General features: G+C 41.3%; 1 protein-coding gene across 4 annotated transcripts in view; it reads right to left on the bottom strand.

Moving 5' to 3' along the window:
- Window positions 1-15,115, bottom strand: part of abl1 (c-abl oncogene 1, non-receptor tyrosine kinase) — a 36,732-nt gene that overhangs the window by 13,090 nt on the left and 8,527 nt on the right. For 2 of the 4 annotated variants that reach the window (XM_042395158.1, XM_042395159.1), the window contains exon 1: window positions 2,025-2,617. The exons of the other annotated variants lie outside the window; for them this stretch is intronic. In XM_042395158.1, the coding sequence (XP_042251092.1) occupies window positions 2,025-2,109 (85 nt within the window). In that variant the 5' untranslated portion in view covers window positions 2,110-2,617. Of the gene's footprint in view, window positions 1-2,024; window positions 2,618-15,115 lie in introns of those variants that run through there. 4 annotated transcript variants of the gene reach the window in all.

Genomic DNA, 15,115 nt, shown 5'->3' with positions numbered 1-15,115 from the left:
CGTTAGTTACATAAACAAGAGTGGTGTGTTCCCAATGAATATAGATAGACAAAGAATATAGGTAACACTTCAAGTAAAAAGGTTTTAGCCATGTTTTGTCAAATTTGGGCTAAAGTAGGACTGAGGTCAGAGATCAAACAAGAGGTAAAAGAGCACTAAGTGCTCTTTTAAGCAAGACGTAGACCTGCGAGCAAGCAAAACATACCATATGTCCAGAGTTTGGCCTGGTCATAAAGTGTGTGGGCAGCCCTTGTCACACGTGTCCACTTTACGGGCCGCAAATACCACAGCTCTTTGTGAGAGGGTGACAGCACACTGACACATGGACCAGGACAACACACGGTCAAATAGAGATGAAAATAAAAGTCATAGGAAAAAGGAAACTCGGGAGGTTAGGTAAGAAAGAAACAGAAATAATGAAAAAGTCCCCTGCAGTTATCCAAAATCATGCAGTGGGAGAAATTACAGCATGTCTGGCTGCGCTACAGAGATGACACTCAGAATGATTAAATATGTGTGGAACTTGTAAAGAATTTGTGGCTATGACTGCACTGCTGTGAGCAATAGGAATGCGACCAAACTCACACAGTGATGTAAGACAGAAATGACTTCAAAAACCAAACTACTTTAAAAGAAAATGTCTGCTTCCACTTGTTCCTGGTGATCAAGACCAAAGGGGCCCTGCTAGTTTTGATTTCAATCATCTTAAGTGAGCTAGCTAACTACCCGGTGGAATAGACACCAGCAGTAGTCTGGGTCCAAAACAACGAATCTTTATAACAGTGTGGTGTGCTTCTACTGTATGAAGCTGACCCGAGTCCAAACCCACATATTTCTGAGGGCTGAGAGAAGGAAAACCTCAGACTTACATATTTCTCTTGCATCACCTGTCATCACCTGACTGGGAGGTGGTGGAGAACAAGGGGAAGTTGATTCAGATCCCACATCTGATATGGTTCTACCCACTGTGAGATATATTATTGTAATGTGAGGATGTTCAGACCAGAGCGAATACCAGGGGGAAATTTTGGCGACTACACACGGAAGAACCACCATTTTAACTATTTAAAATAAAACTATAAAAGGTGTCAGTTCTTTACGCATAGATGTTTATGTTTGTAATTCTAAATATGACAATTAGCTTACAACCTGGAGCAATAGACAAATAAGGCATCCAACTCAATGAAGTAAAAGTCAGAAAGTTGTATTTGGGGGTTGAACATCTCAGTATGAGATTTGTACCATATGGCCTTAAAATTAGAGGCTCTTTATCACCGTCATCGACCTCAGTTGGAAGCGCACCAGGACTATTAACTCTATTAAATAATTTGGTTGTGCAATCTTGGGCACACATAAAACTCTATGAGTCTTCCATTACTGATCAATTACTATGCTGATTATGTTCAGACTCAATGTGTCCTGAAGTTCTTAAAACTCCTCTTGTGTTTTATTCATCATGGGCAAATCAATTACCCAGTTTTAGTGTGACCAGAACAGAACGCAGTCTAAGTAATGGAAACAAAGTCATCGCTAATCCTCAGACTACAAAGAAAAGTGAAATATATACATCTCCCTTATCCTCTGAATTCATTATGGAAGCTTCAAGTACTGAAACATAGCAGAGGACTGAAAAGGAGAGTGCAGAGCGAGATTAGATCCCCTCTTCTCATAAACAAGAGTTAAGTGGGACACGGCCAGGAGTCAGATTTCCTTGTATTCTCTTCTCCGTCTCTTTTTCCACTTCTTTCCTCTGCTGCTAGCCAGTGTGTCTGGCCTCCCTCACCCTCCCCTGCGCTCATACTCTCCTGCTTTCCCCTCCCCATTCTTCCAGTTTCCAAAATGCCGAAATCATTGTTGAGACTTTACACGGTGATATTTTCATTTTCTAGCCTTCTCCTGCTTCCCCCCCCCCCCCCTTTATGGCATCTCTACTTTAAATTTGTTTTTATTTCTTCAAACTAAACTATAAAAATCAAGGCCCTACGCTATGAGATGACACAACAGGCATCACAAAATATTCTTACCTTCCAAGTAACAGCTGGAGGAGGACGAGAGGCCTTTCTTAGATTTACACCCCACCAATTTCAGGCATATCTCCAACATTTTCATTTGCTTTCTTTCCCTTCCCGCTTGGAAACTTTGTTGCTGTTCAAATCAGACGTCTCTCGGAACGTTACTCCTCTACATGTGTCCAACAAGAGAAGAAAAAAAATCAAACACGAGAAAAAACCCTGACAAAATCAAACAGAGCACCAATCCAAAATGGGTGCTGAATTATTCTTGTTTTCTTTTCCTCTGTCCTTCCAGCTGCTGTAAATCCTCTTTTTTTTCCTCCTCTCTCCTTTCCGAGACAGAAAAAGCAGAGTCCTGTCCGACAAAGTCTACCAACTTTCTCTTCTGAGCGTCTCCATGTTTTTTTTCCCCTCCTTGGCTTTTGGTTAGCTCCACTTCTGTAAGAGACAACAACGTTCCAAAAAGCGCTGGTTTGGTCCAAAAAAGCTTGCTAGACTTGTAGATGTGTCAGTTGAGCGGGCAGCAGGGCAGTCTCAACGGTGCCATTCCTCTCTCCTGTCCCCTGTGTGAGTGTGTATCTGAGGCACAGGGACTACTCGTGCTACAGCTGCCAACAAAGGGCCTCTTTCAGGATCAGCCTGCTGCACTCAATGACATCAGCTGAGCCCTCCCACCTCCCAGCAGCAAACACACAATGAGGGAGAGACCGCTACCACACATACACACATACACAGGCAAGAGGAATACTAACATCACCTCAACGGGGCATAAATTCATGCCAACATATGAGACAAAAGCTCCAGATGTCTCATTAAGAACTTTGAAGTTAGAATCAGTTTAGACCTTCAACATTTCTCCTTCTGTTGAAGTCATGAGATGATTACAAGAAGCTCCTCCTCCAACTTTTTAACCCCCCTTCCCCCTTTCTCACTGTCTTTCTGCCCCTCTCTCCACTTCTCTTTCTCTCTCTCTCTCTCTCCAGTCCGAAATGTTTACAGGTTCAGGAATCAGTTCAGGACACAGGACTGGGTTGTTAAAGATGTAGCTGAAGCTCTCAATCATGGGCAGCTAGCAGGTAGGGAAGTATTAACCTTCTACTCTAATAAGAGTGTGAGAAAGCAATATATTTGAATTCATTCGAATGACAACATTTATCATCTTATCTTAAGAGAAACATGTCCTACCATGTGATTTTTTAGACAGCAGCAGTGGTGTGGCCAAATCTGGAAGGAACAAATCATCCTTGGGAGAAGCCAAGTGTTCTTGCAACACAACTTTTTATCTCCCTCTTCTGTCTTTACTCAGCTGTCTCCAAGTGTACTGATACACAACTCATTCAGGGGTTTAGTCTAAACCAATTCTCCTGGGGGTAGATCTATTGAAAAAATGTGAGCAAGCAATCAAGAAAGGAATGTCACTATAGCTGTGGTTTTAAATGCATCTGGGAGTGTTCATGACATCTTTCAAAAATGTTTTGAGGCCTGTGGCTTCTGCGCTCTTCTCCCAATTGTTAAAGGGGATATATGCACATTTACAGGTCAATATTTTTATTCTGAAGCACTACTGGATATATATTTGCATGATCTAAAGTTAAAAAATCTCCTTATTGATCTTATACTGGCCCTTTATGCAGCCCCTAAGTTCAGCCTCTGTCTGAAACAGGCCGTTTTAGCTTCTGTCTCTTTAAGGCCCCCCCTCCCGACAAGCCCACTCTGTTCTGATGGTTAGCTCTCTGAAGCTGGCAGACTTCCGCCAGCTCTGGAGGCTATGTAAACAAACAGCAGTTTTTCAATTTCTCAAATACATCTGTATACGTTCAAGGCAAAATCCGATCCGAAATACGTGAGTGGACAACGTGAACAACCCATAGAACAACCTGAGAAACAAAGATTAAGGAAAGGACGTCCAGTTGTGGGCATGTGCGAACGATCTGACATCCTTGCATTCAGAGCAGGCTGAAGCCCTGGCTTTTGAATTTCAAGGACATTTTTTACCTTCACCTTATGATTTGAAACAATGTTTAACATAGACATCCGACATTATAACCGTATATAAAAAATAACACATTGAACAACCCTCCAACCTAATGCAAGTAGATACGATTGCCATGCAAAAAATCCAAAAAGCCATGCATTCAGAGATGATTTAATTTAACATTTTGTCCACTTACATGGACTAAAAGGATTATCTATCGTCATTACATTCAAGATTGGACACACTACACAAAAGGTCACAAGAGCAGCTGTAATCTACTGACTCTGTCTAGCAAATATGTTTTCCATTCCAACATACTCATCTATGTGTACGTGTTTGCTTTCAGAGATAAGAGGAGGTCCAGTCAAGTGAGTGATTAAATACTGGTGGGAAGCTGACTTGATGACACTATAGTGAGTGGCATGAGAGCTAAACTGGTTTACTGGCTGACCTGGTCGCTGGAATTTCCAATCAGGGGGCAAAAGTGAGGACTAAAAATATGCCCCATACACAAAAGCATACAAGATACAATAGCTTAAACAGTCTTTACTTTTAGTTCAAAAACATGAAGTGAAAGCAATGGTGTCAGAGTATGTAGCTGACTGAAAAAACTGTAGAAATTTGTCAACCAAAAGGTTTGCAATATAAATACATTTTAAAAGTGAAAATCTTCTAATATTTTCTTGATTCCATTTATATCAGTGAGGGTATTAAACAAATATTAGGAACACCTTTCAGTAAAACACAATACAATTCAACACCCTTCAAAATGACCTTTGAATCAATGCCTCTCTAAAATAGACTAAACAAAAACTTAACATTATAACCATCATGAAAGTAAGATTTATTACAAGACTGTTGTATCTAATACACTGGAAAATTAGTGTATGACAATTTGACATTTTTGGTGGTCACAATAAAACTTTAAATTGGGGTTTTAAAAAAGGTTTTCTAAACAACTTCATCTGGTACTATAAAATGTCAAGTATTGCAGGAGACTGGCGGACTTGTCCATTTGGCAAGTAACACAAGAAGTACAGAAAAGAACAATCGACAGATGTTTCTGAAGACAGAACGGGATTCTTGTGCAATATATAAGACGAGGAGAAATAAAAGGAAGGCAGAGGGGAAAGAGGAGAAGAGAAGGATAGAAAATCTAAACATAAGGTCCGTCTGAGGGCTAGTCTTTCAAAACAATTCGCAATACAGGCTCTTAATGGTTTATGAGCCAATTTGCTAATGGCTGCGCATTGTCATTTTCATCAAGAGCTCATCATTTGTATCAACCGTACCTCTTATCTGGATTAGTTGTTGTAGTAATTAAGAGTATGCTGGCCTGGTGTTTAGGGCTGAGTATCAATACTTGATACTTTTAAGGTATTGACCAAAATAAGCCAGCACCAAATAGTCAAACTCCAGTCAAACGATACCTGCATTTGATCCTTTTTGTACCCAGATCTAGAAAACACTGACTATTTTTAGGGTTTTGCCAATTATCGTAAGGTATGTGATTGGCTCACTACTGTAGCAGCTACAACCTATGCAGTCTGAGGTGATAATACTTCATTGTACATTTTTGTACAGTTATTTAATGAATATTTCAATAATTTGAATACTGTCAAAATGTATTCATGCAAAAATCATTTAAATGAGGAGGAGTGGTGGCATTTTACACAACTGAATGCTTCCATTCACATGATGGGTATCGAATGAAGTACTCTACTGGTATTGGTATCACTTTAAGGGTACTGGTATCGTAATTTTTTAAATGATACCCGGCCCTACTGGTGTTAAGTATTCCTGCAGCTGCAATAGTGACCATGGCCTGAATAATACTTGCTTCATAGTAGACTTCTGACAGTCAAAAAAGTCCCTAGAATGTGGGAAGACAAAGAATTTGGAAAAGGTGCTCTCCAAATCAGAGCTACCCACCTCTGCAGCAAAGATGGAATCATGTATGAAGGGGGGCTGGGAATCGGGAGAGCGCCCCACATTTCTTCTTGAAACCTCTTTGCAAAACAACTTTTGACAAGCTGCCCATAACGCAAGGGTAGGCAATTTATTTTAGAAGCATATTTGTTGAAATTCTCTTTACATCCCATGTCTCTCATCGCTCTGGGACTTGGTTCGGAGCTGAGGGTATGGGTCCAGCTCTCTGACGGACTGGTGACTGAGGAGGTTTGGGAGGTGACCAATGAAAGAGAGGAGATATCACTCGAATATAAGCAGGGAGATGGGATTCTTATTACTTCTGTGGTGGACTTTAAACAAGTGAGAAGTGGTCCTATTTACTGTTTACTGAGAGATTTTATGCCTTGAGAGGAAGTTGTTTGTGTGACTGAGTGCAGTAGTAAACATGTGTGCATGTGTGTATGAGGCGCTTGCATATGCTCACACTCATCTGGTGTGAGTGGCTTAGGACAGAGTGGAGGGGGGAGAGCTGTATTTTCAATTTCTGGTGCTTTTTTTTTTTCCTTTTCCAGAAGACTACCTACCCCAGCTTTAATCTGGGCACAGTGGACCAGATCATTACAAATGGGGACAACCAGAGATACGTGTAAGGAATGAGGTTGCCGAAGTATTTCGTGATTTATAGTGAAGTCAAGATGCAGATTTTCATTTTTTGTCCGAGAGGAATCCAAACAACTCTGGCCGAATACAGTAAATCCACACTAGTCTTGATACCTCAAGTAAGATAGTCTGTTGGGTGTGGGCATTGATGCTTTCATTAGCATCTACTGGCATTCTTCAAGATGGCTCAGTCTCAGTGGTTTCTGCAAGTAATGACCTCAGTGCCCTGAACATCCAGTCACATGGCACCAGGTCCTACATCATCGCTGCAGCGCTGGTATGGCTAACATTTGTGTTCCTCACATGCACCACCCCAAACACCAATTAAGAAGAAATCCAGGCTTCCTCGAACTCTGAGAAAGGCCCATTAACTTACCGCAGTCACAAAGTGTTGGGGAGATGAGAGGATGAGGGGAAGAGGAGAGGGGCTATAAAAATGTAGGAGGAAAGAGGAAAAAAGGTTGCAGATGGAGAAACATGAAGCACATTGTTTGGAAGTGAGCTCATAGGAGAATAACTCGCTCGCGTTTTATAATCCGAGCCTAGTGTGTTAACAGTTAGCTGACGTACATCCACCCACGGGATGGTTTTTGGCCCTTTTCCTCTAATATACCCCCTCCTGCTTTCCTGATTCCGTTCTCCAAACCTTCAATAAGAGAACAGGTTGCATTCCCCGAGGCATAATGGCTCAGAATGGGATGGGAAATTAGCACCAGCCACCAGCCAAATGTTGGTAAAATATGAAAGCGGCTGGTAGACTCCAGACACAAAATAATGATTTACTATTGAGTGGCTGGTGAATTTGAACATTTATCTGTCAGTGGTTGGTAGATGTTCACATTTTTAAAAGTTGATTTCCCACCCTGGCTCAGGCTATACTGGTTTTATAGCACTTTGGACAATGCTGACATGTGTCATATTTCATTTCCTAACTATCAATTATGAACTGGGCATTGCTTCTGCACTTAGCTAAGACTTTTTATCAGTATGCACTGAGCAAGAATGCACCTCAATAATTCAGACCATTACATGATTAACTGCTAGTGACATCTGCTATGAACATTTTGACATGTGGCAAGGCGGTGAAGGCAGAAGTAGGCCATTAGCTTGTATGATAAATTAATACTTGGTCAGTTGATGCTGATGCGAAAAAGAGAGAAATTAAAGGGTTGGTAAGAAGATATTGTCTTTAAATGGGTTTGAGGACTGGTCGATTTCTATAATCTTTTAGTAACACACGAAAACACAGTCCAACCCGCTCCATGCATGAGGACACACACACAAACAATAATTACACTGTCTAACAATGTTAGAAATGTAAGCCAGCCAACACTTGGCATAAATCCTGTCCATCTAAGTCATGGAACAGGAGTTATTACACTTTAAACCGAGCAAGCTTTCTAATTACAGAGAAGGAAAAGGGTGGGAGACGGGGAGCGAGACAAAGCTGTGTAGGTCTATAATAGTGATTCTGTGCTGCACATGGTTCATCATTTCATTGCTGTGCCTAACTCTGTAACGGCCAAGTGTATATCAGACACTCAAGAACTATGTACCGTGCATATGTGTGTGCGTGTGTGCATGTGGCTGTTTACTCAGGGCCCTCTGGAGAATGCAGCCGGAGCGTTTGAGGCGTGCAGACCAGCAGATGAGGTTAAGAGGTTTTGAGTTCCACATAATTCTCCACTCAGCGCTGTCCACAGGGAGAATGGACACTTAAGAACAAAACGGTGGCAGCTCTAGTTCAAGTTAAAGGGCTCTATCATCAGCCTTTGGTGGTAATAGGTGAACATAAGTAAGCAAACGTGCTTCTGTGTAGAAATCACCATATGTACACAGAGAGCAAAAGACAACTTCCTTTATTGTCATTTGTATCTGGGCTGTTTCCTCACCGTCTTTTACATGGAAACAGTGAAACTGACCCAGAGGTCATTGAACACATTTCACGATGAAATCCATTTCTATGCATGCTAGTAAGCATCTGCTCAGACACTCACTCACTCTTTCTAGTTAAATCCATCAGATTTGAGGTGACTCGTTAACAGTCTACTGTCAGCTCAGCTTCACAACAATCTTCAATACAGACGGGCCAGACAGACCTGCTGGCATGCAGAGCCGAGACAGAGGGAGTGAAACCCTGCCGACCTATTAAAACAGGACTGGAGGAACCATTTTATCATGATGACAGACACAAAATAGGGCAACACAAACCAGGTGACTAAGCAGAACCTTTGCTCATTTCTCCACACGATAGACTGCTGTAGGCCCAGACAAAGCTATGTAGTGCCAAAAATACGCAAACCTGCAGAGAAATGGAAATGTATGGATGCTAGCCCAGAGTTAAAATTTCACACTCTGAGCAAACAGACAGGCAAGTCAAATGCACAGAACTATTCATCACGTGTTATAGGAATAAAAATGCTGTGCTAACCATCTGTGTTGAAAAGGCCTATGAAAATTAAGAGGCCAAAAGAGAAGTCTCTACACAGTAAGAGCACCCTATGTGTGTGTGTGTGTGCGTGTGTGGAGGGGAGAGGGTGCTAATCCAGTCATTTTTTTTTTTTAAAGTTTAGCTTAACTACTCAATTTGACCCAGAGTGCTGGCATGAAAGCACATTTTTTTATGTTCCATTGTTTTATGAGAGTGCAGACAAGGAGAGCCAAACTCTTTCAGGAGGGAAAGAGAACGCAGCAAAGAAAAAGGGCGCATGTATACGTATGAGTGGGAGGGTTGCCGTTCCACAGCAATTGAAAAAGACCGTTTGCACAACAGCCTCTAACATTATTTTGGTTCTAATTCATTAATTCGGTGGCATAATAAGACAACACTGTGCTAAACAACACTGTGCTAGCAAAACGCAGTAAGCAGAGCAGAGAAAGACAGTAAACGCACAGTCTGCTTTTACAGACTATCAACTTTAAATGTCTTGGATACGTTATCTAGATGCCTGGGAAGAGACCCCATTTGTCTGTATGCCCATTGAGGTAAAAACAGAAACAGATACATAGCAGAGAAACTATGGCTATGAGGCTCTCAGGCTGCCGCAGTGGAGCTGCTTGGGCTCTTCTTTGTGTCTAAGTGGATCCAGATGCAGCAAGCATAGCAAGGCCCCCTCATATAGCGCTACGAAGAGGAGCTTAAAACAACACGAAGGGACAGGACAGCGTATCAGTACCGTATGGACTGGACTGGTGAGAGGAAAAAAAACAAACAAACCATGTAACTGGCCATATGATGCCTTGGTAGACAGAATTTTGAAATGCAAAAAAATATTTTAAAAAGGATATAGAACTCTAAGCAAGAAATTGATGTTGTGCCGAGTAACATCGAGGAACATCAACATTATATGAAGGTATTCTCAGGAAGGTGGCAAATGGCTCCATGTCAAATCATGACTCCCTGGGCTTCTATCCTTCAATCTGCGAGGGAACAGATGATCTCTGAACAGGAGGGACACAAACTCTGGGTGAAATTTTTTTTACTACAAGACAGAGCTGGCATCCTAGGTAGCCGGTTGTCTGCAGAGAAAACAACAGCTGCGTCTGGAGCTGGGGCTGCCTGCTTGGGCATGGAGCAGGGGAACCGGGGGTGTTCTTTTTATTGTGTATGTGTGTGTGTGTGTGTGTGTGTGTGTGTGTGTGTTGCATGGACCCGGGTGGCGAAGAGCTCCCACGCTGCATTCCTCACCCGACTTGGAGGCTCTCGGTATGCATTTGAGTGCTGTAACGTACTACATGTATATGTGTGTGGTTGTGTTGATGGCATCTTATTGCTCTAACTGGGGATTGAAATTGACAATTAGTTGTACAATCGCAAATGCGTGTCCTGTGACTGGAAAAAATATGAGGATGCCCACATAATTAACATCAAAATTATTCTGTCTTCAAGGCAACACAATTTGGAGTTAAGTTCTAGTATCGCAAAATCTAAATTAGCAACGTTTTCAACAAACAATTAGATATTTCAGTAAATAATTATTTTCTTGTCAGAAACGGGGCAATCGCAAGCCCAGATTTCATAACATATGCTATTGCAGTCGCTGAAGTGGATCCAAATAACAAAAACCGGGATGAAACTCACTGACTCAACAGGATTGTTTGGACTAAACCAGCATGCTTACATTTTCAATTGTTCTGTGCAAAACACTGCGTAACTTATGTATATGGAAAAAGCTTTGGTTTAAGCTTTGGTTTGTGTCTTTGTGATTTTTTTTCTTCTTCCTTTGTTTGCGTTTGGAAGTTTTATAACAAGCTCATCCTTTCTCAATCGTTTCTCTATTTTAGCAGCTGAATGTTTTTTTTTTTTTAAAGATGAAAGTTATAGAATCTATTTTAATTTCACTCAATTTTCAAGTTTAAAAATGTTATATTTAATCAGTCAAGAAAACAACTATCTCAGGTACGGTGCAATGTTATTAAATATACTTATTATGGACTAACCAAAGATAAGAACCTTAGTGTATGCATCATTTAAAGGACAGAATAAAATTCAGCTTAAGTACAAACATTGGGTAGCTAAATATCCACCGTAGTGACAGAAATACAGTAGTAGCAGATAGCAGTAAGCCATTAAAAATTACGCCAATGTAACCATGTCAGCTTAAGAAAATACACACCGTTAACTTGCACACCAAATGTACTGTTTCTAATGCCTGCTGCTTGTGTTCTGTTTACTGTTGTATATTGTGATTTTTTGTGTGTGTTTGCTCCATTGTTGTCTGCTGATTTTCATTAATTTTGCCTTTTGTTCGTTTTGTTTTTGTTCTCCATGTCAATAAAAATGTTCTATGCGATGTAAAATCCACTTATTAAAAATGAGAGCATGAGAGCAAGACAAAGAAAAAGAGAGAAACGATGACAAAGGGAAGAGAAAGACAAAAAAAAAAAAAAAGAGAAGGCAGGGAGAAAAAGAAAGAAAGAAAGAAAGAGAAGAGGTAGGGAGGGAGGGGGATTGCACCAGTTATTTGAGAGAGGAATGCACAAGAGGTCACATTCTTCACTCCACTGCTGTGGCTTGCCCTATGTTTAACTCTCTCTCTCTCTATTTCTCTGTGCAAAATACGGTAGACAATATTACTCAACGCAACCCTGGTGCAACAGATGACATACAAACATATGTGATCTGCTAGAAAATAGAGTGGGCTGGCTCATGAGGCAGAGGATGAAGAGGCCTTAGGTAAGGAATCTGTTCATGACACAGTGATGCTGATCAGATAAGACATACATAGGTTCTACTTGGGTGGCCCACCCAGGTAGAATAAGACCCACCCAGGTAGATAAAATCCGAATTCAAAGCAACAAAGATTTGTCCTATTGTCTTTGTATTTACTGCTGCGTAATGAATGAATGAAAAGGAGAAATGCGGGGGAGGAAAAGGAAACTAATAGCGTCTGTTTCCACAGTAAAATCATCTGTTGAGTGTTTGGTGGTTATTTATTTCTGCTTTAGAACGCAACCGCCGTGAAACAATCAGAAAATAATGGTTTATTTCTCTCAATCGCGGGCTTTGTTCTCTCTACCGCCGCTCCCTCACCTCGTTCGACCACCGCTGCGCTGTCTCTCTCTCGCTTGCTCGCTCGTGCTCTCGACACAATCACACGACACAGTCACACAACAAAGTCAAATTTTACTTTTAACGTCATCGAACGAAGATAAATGTCTACACCTCGTCCTACTAGAGCACTTCCTTGTTTTGTGAATGAAGTGGTACACAAGTTGAAACAGCCGCACTGTGTGTGTTTGACCAATCAGTGATGGTCATCCCTGCAAACCCCGCCCCCAAAGTTCCTTTACTTTTGGAAAGTACTAGCACCCGAGCAGGGACTTTTTGGGGGGTAAAACAATTTCCCTGGAACTAAATTTAGACCCTGATCCCTTCAGTGGAAACACAGGTTGAGGAGCTGAGTTCCCTAAAAGGTTCTTAGTACTTGGAGAAAGTTCCTGCGGTCAAAACGTGACTAAATGGCTGAACTGTCAGAACATCAAAGCAGAGTCTTCAAGTCTTGAGAAGTCAGCAATAACCACAAACCATTCAACACCTTAACATCTCTGCTGGTACTCTAAAGACACCCTACTGAGAGGAAGATTGGAGTGGTTTATGACATCATCATGACATCACATGTGACAGCTATGGGGAACACTACATCAGTGAAAGAGAATGAACATCAGAAACAGACATCAGCTGTCTGAATAAACTCCAAAGCTCTAAAAAAAAAACCTTTGTTTGACTAGTTTAATAAAACAAAGGTTTGACTAAACCTTTGTTGTTTGACTAGCCGTCACACGCCGCGCCACCCACCACCACGAGTAAATTCTCAACCTGTGGGAAACACTGCACTAACACACACAAAAATGCCTTTTCACGGACGACATTTTTACACGTCACAGTGGGAAAAACACAGCTGCATTAACACTAACAACAATAAAGAACTATTTCTTATCACTGTTCATTGCTGCCATTAAAAAATTGTCCGCAGGGCATCTGTCCATTCCAGTCTTATCCTACAATGACCTCAAACCTAACTTGATAATAAATCTATCACAATGACGCTCGACCAAATACTGGTAATGTTTAACTGTTTAACTCACCTCTGACAGTTTGAGCTGTTATTATCTGAAATGTCATTTAGTGCAGGTCTAAAACTATGATGATTGTGCCAGTAAGAATTGTGTTACATGGCCTCCTCAACGTAAACTACTCCTATGCAGACAGGGCTTTAATTGGGCAGACAGAATAGATCAACCTGGTTTATACGATACTACTTACATTTCTTTAAATGCTTGAAAAGACATATGTGCCTGTAGGAAATGCTTGGTCATGTGTGTATTTGTGGGAAAACGACATTGACTTCATCATTCGCACTTTTTGTCCATTTGTTATATCATTTCCAGCATATAACTGCCATGAGTGTCTTGAATTCAGGTCCTTGTGGGCCTCATTTACACAAATTAAAAAGTTGGAACTTGTGAGACCACCTTGATTCATACACACACCTGTTTTGTCTAGTCATCAGCTAGCATGGTAATAAAGTGGACTTCCAGGTGGTCAAGGCTTGATGAGAGGGGCAAACACTTACTAATCAGCAAGGTGTCGTCCGGCAAGGGCCAAATGTGTGTCTCTCACACACACACACACACACACACACACACACACACACACACACACACACACACACACACACACACACGCACATAAGTATACACAGAAACATGCTCTCTGACACAGAACCAAGAACACTAAATTCTGCAGGGGAACCTGTCAAAATGCCATCACAAAAGACCATCCAACTACTATCAATGTTAAGTAGTAAACAGATTAGATAAAGAAGACATCCTTTCAGTTGAGAGTTGCACAGGGTCTGTCTGTGTGTGTGTGTGTGTCTGTGTGTGTGTGTGTGTGTGTACCCATTAGTGTGGAGACATGGTCAACCACAGTGAAGGACAAGCCACTGGGGAACAGCCACCTAACAGCTGGCCTGAATGAGCATTACTATGAGGCGCCTGCTGCATGGGTACGTGCGTGGGTGTGCGCGCTCACGCACACACACACACACACACATACACACACACACACACTCACACAGAGACCCCCTCCTTCCATCTTCAGGACGCACAGGGATCATGGGAGGAGATTTGGTGTCTAGACTGTATAGATTCCACAAGTTCCAGCCAAGAAAGAGCGAGTTACAGACTAAGAGAGAAATGGATTCACTTACTGCATACACATTGAATGCAGCTGCTGCAGGAAACACACTCACACACACACACACACACACACACACACACAGAAATCAAATGATGTCACTGAAAGGCTAGAGGGGGGGTCAGACTGTCTACCCTATTTCCCAAATACAACGTTTAAAAGCTAAACTACATTAATTACCAGCACTTGAAAACGATCATATGCACTTCATTAACAAAACTTCATTAGTAGATCATTAAACATCAACCTGCAACTGATTTATAAACTAGATGTTAAGATGACATTAGATATCTCTGTCATGATTACAATTCTAATATATATTTTCAAATGTATACCTTTGACTTCACATTACTGAAAACAGATTTACATTATGCTGCTGGAACCCCACTATGTCCCACAGTCTTATAATTTAGCTGTTATGACCATCAGATAACCCAGTCATGACTAACTGTCTAATCTCGATTCTACATATTAAAATCAGCTGTTCTTCCTGGAAGCCATGACGTGACCGAAGCCTACTGTACCAATTTTACAGCAGACATGAAGACGTTTTTCATGCATCTACAAGCGCGGCTGAAGACATTTATTCAAATTTCATTGATCATGACATCCTTGTGTCAAGCTCTGTTAAATATCTGTTATCAGATATCATACGGCATTTGCAAAGGAGAAGTGCTGTTATTGTAGTGTACTGTTTTTTTCATTTTACATCTTGCACAGTCTTGTAAGTCAAACGGTTTATTTATTTACCCACAGATGAGTGTGATTTTCTATCAGCCTTAACGTGTGTGTTGTGCTTTTCTGTTTTCATCCCTACATGCTGCCCACAGAACCCAATGACCCTGAATTGAATTA

Source organism: Thunnus maccoyii, chromosome 19, assembly GCF_910596095.1.
Source record: "Thunnus maccoyii chromosome 19, fThuMac1.1, whole genome shotgun sequence".
Lineage (NCBI taxonomy): Eukaryota > Metazoa > Chordata > Actinopteri > Scombriformes > Scombridae > Thunnus > Thunnus maccoyii.
Note: the sequence above shows the minus strand (reverse complement) of the source record. Positions and strands in the feature narration are given on the sequence as shown.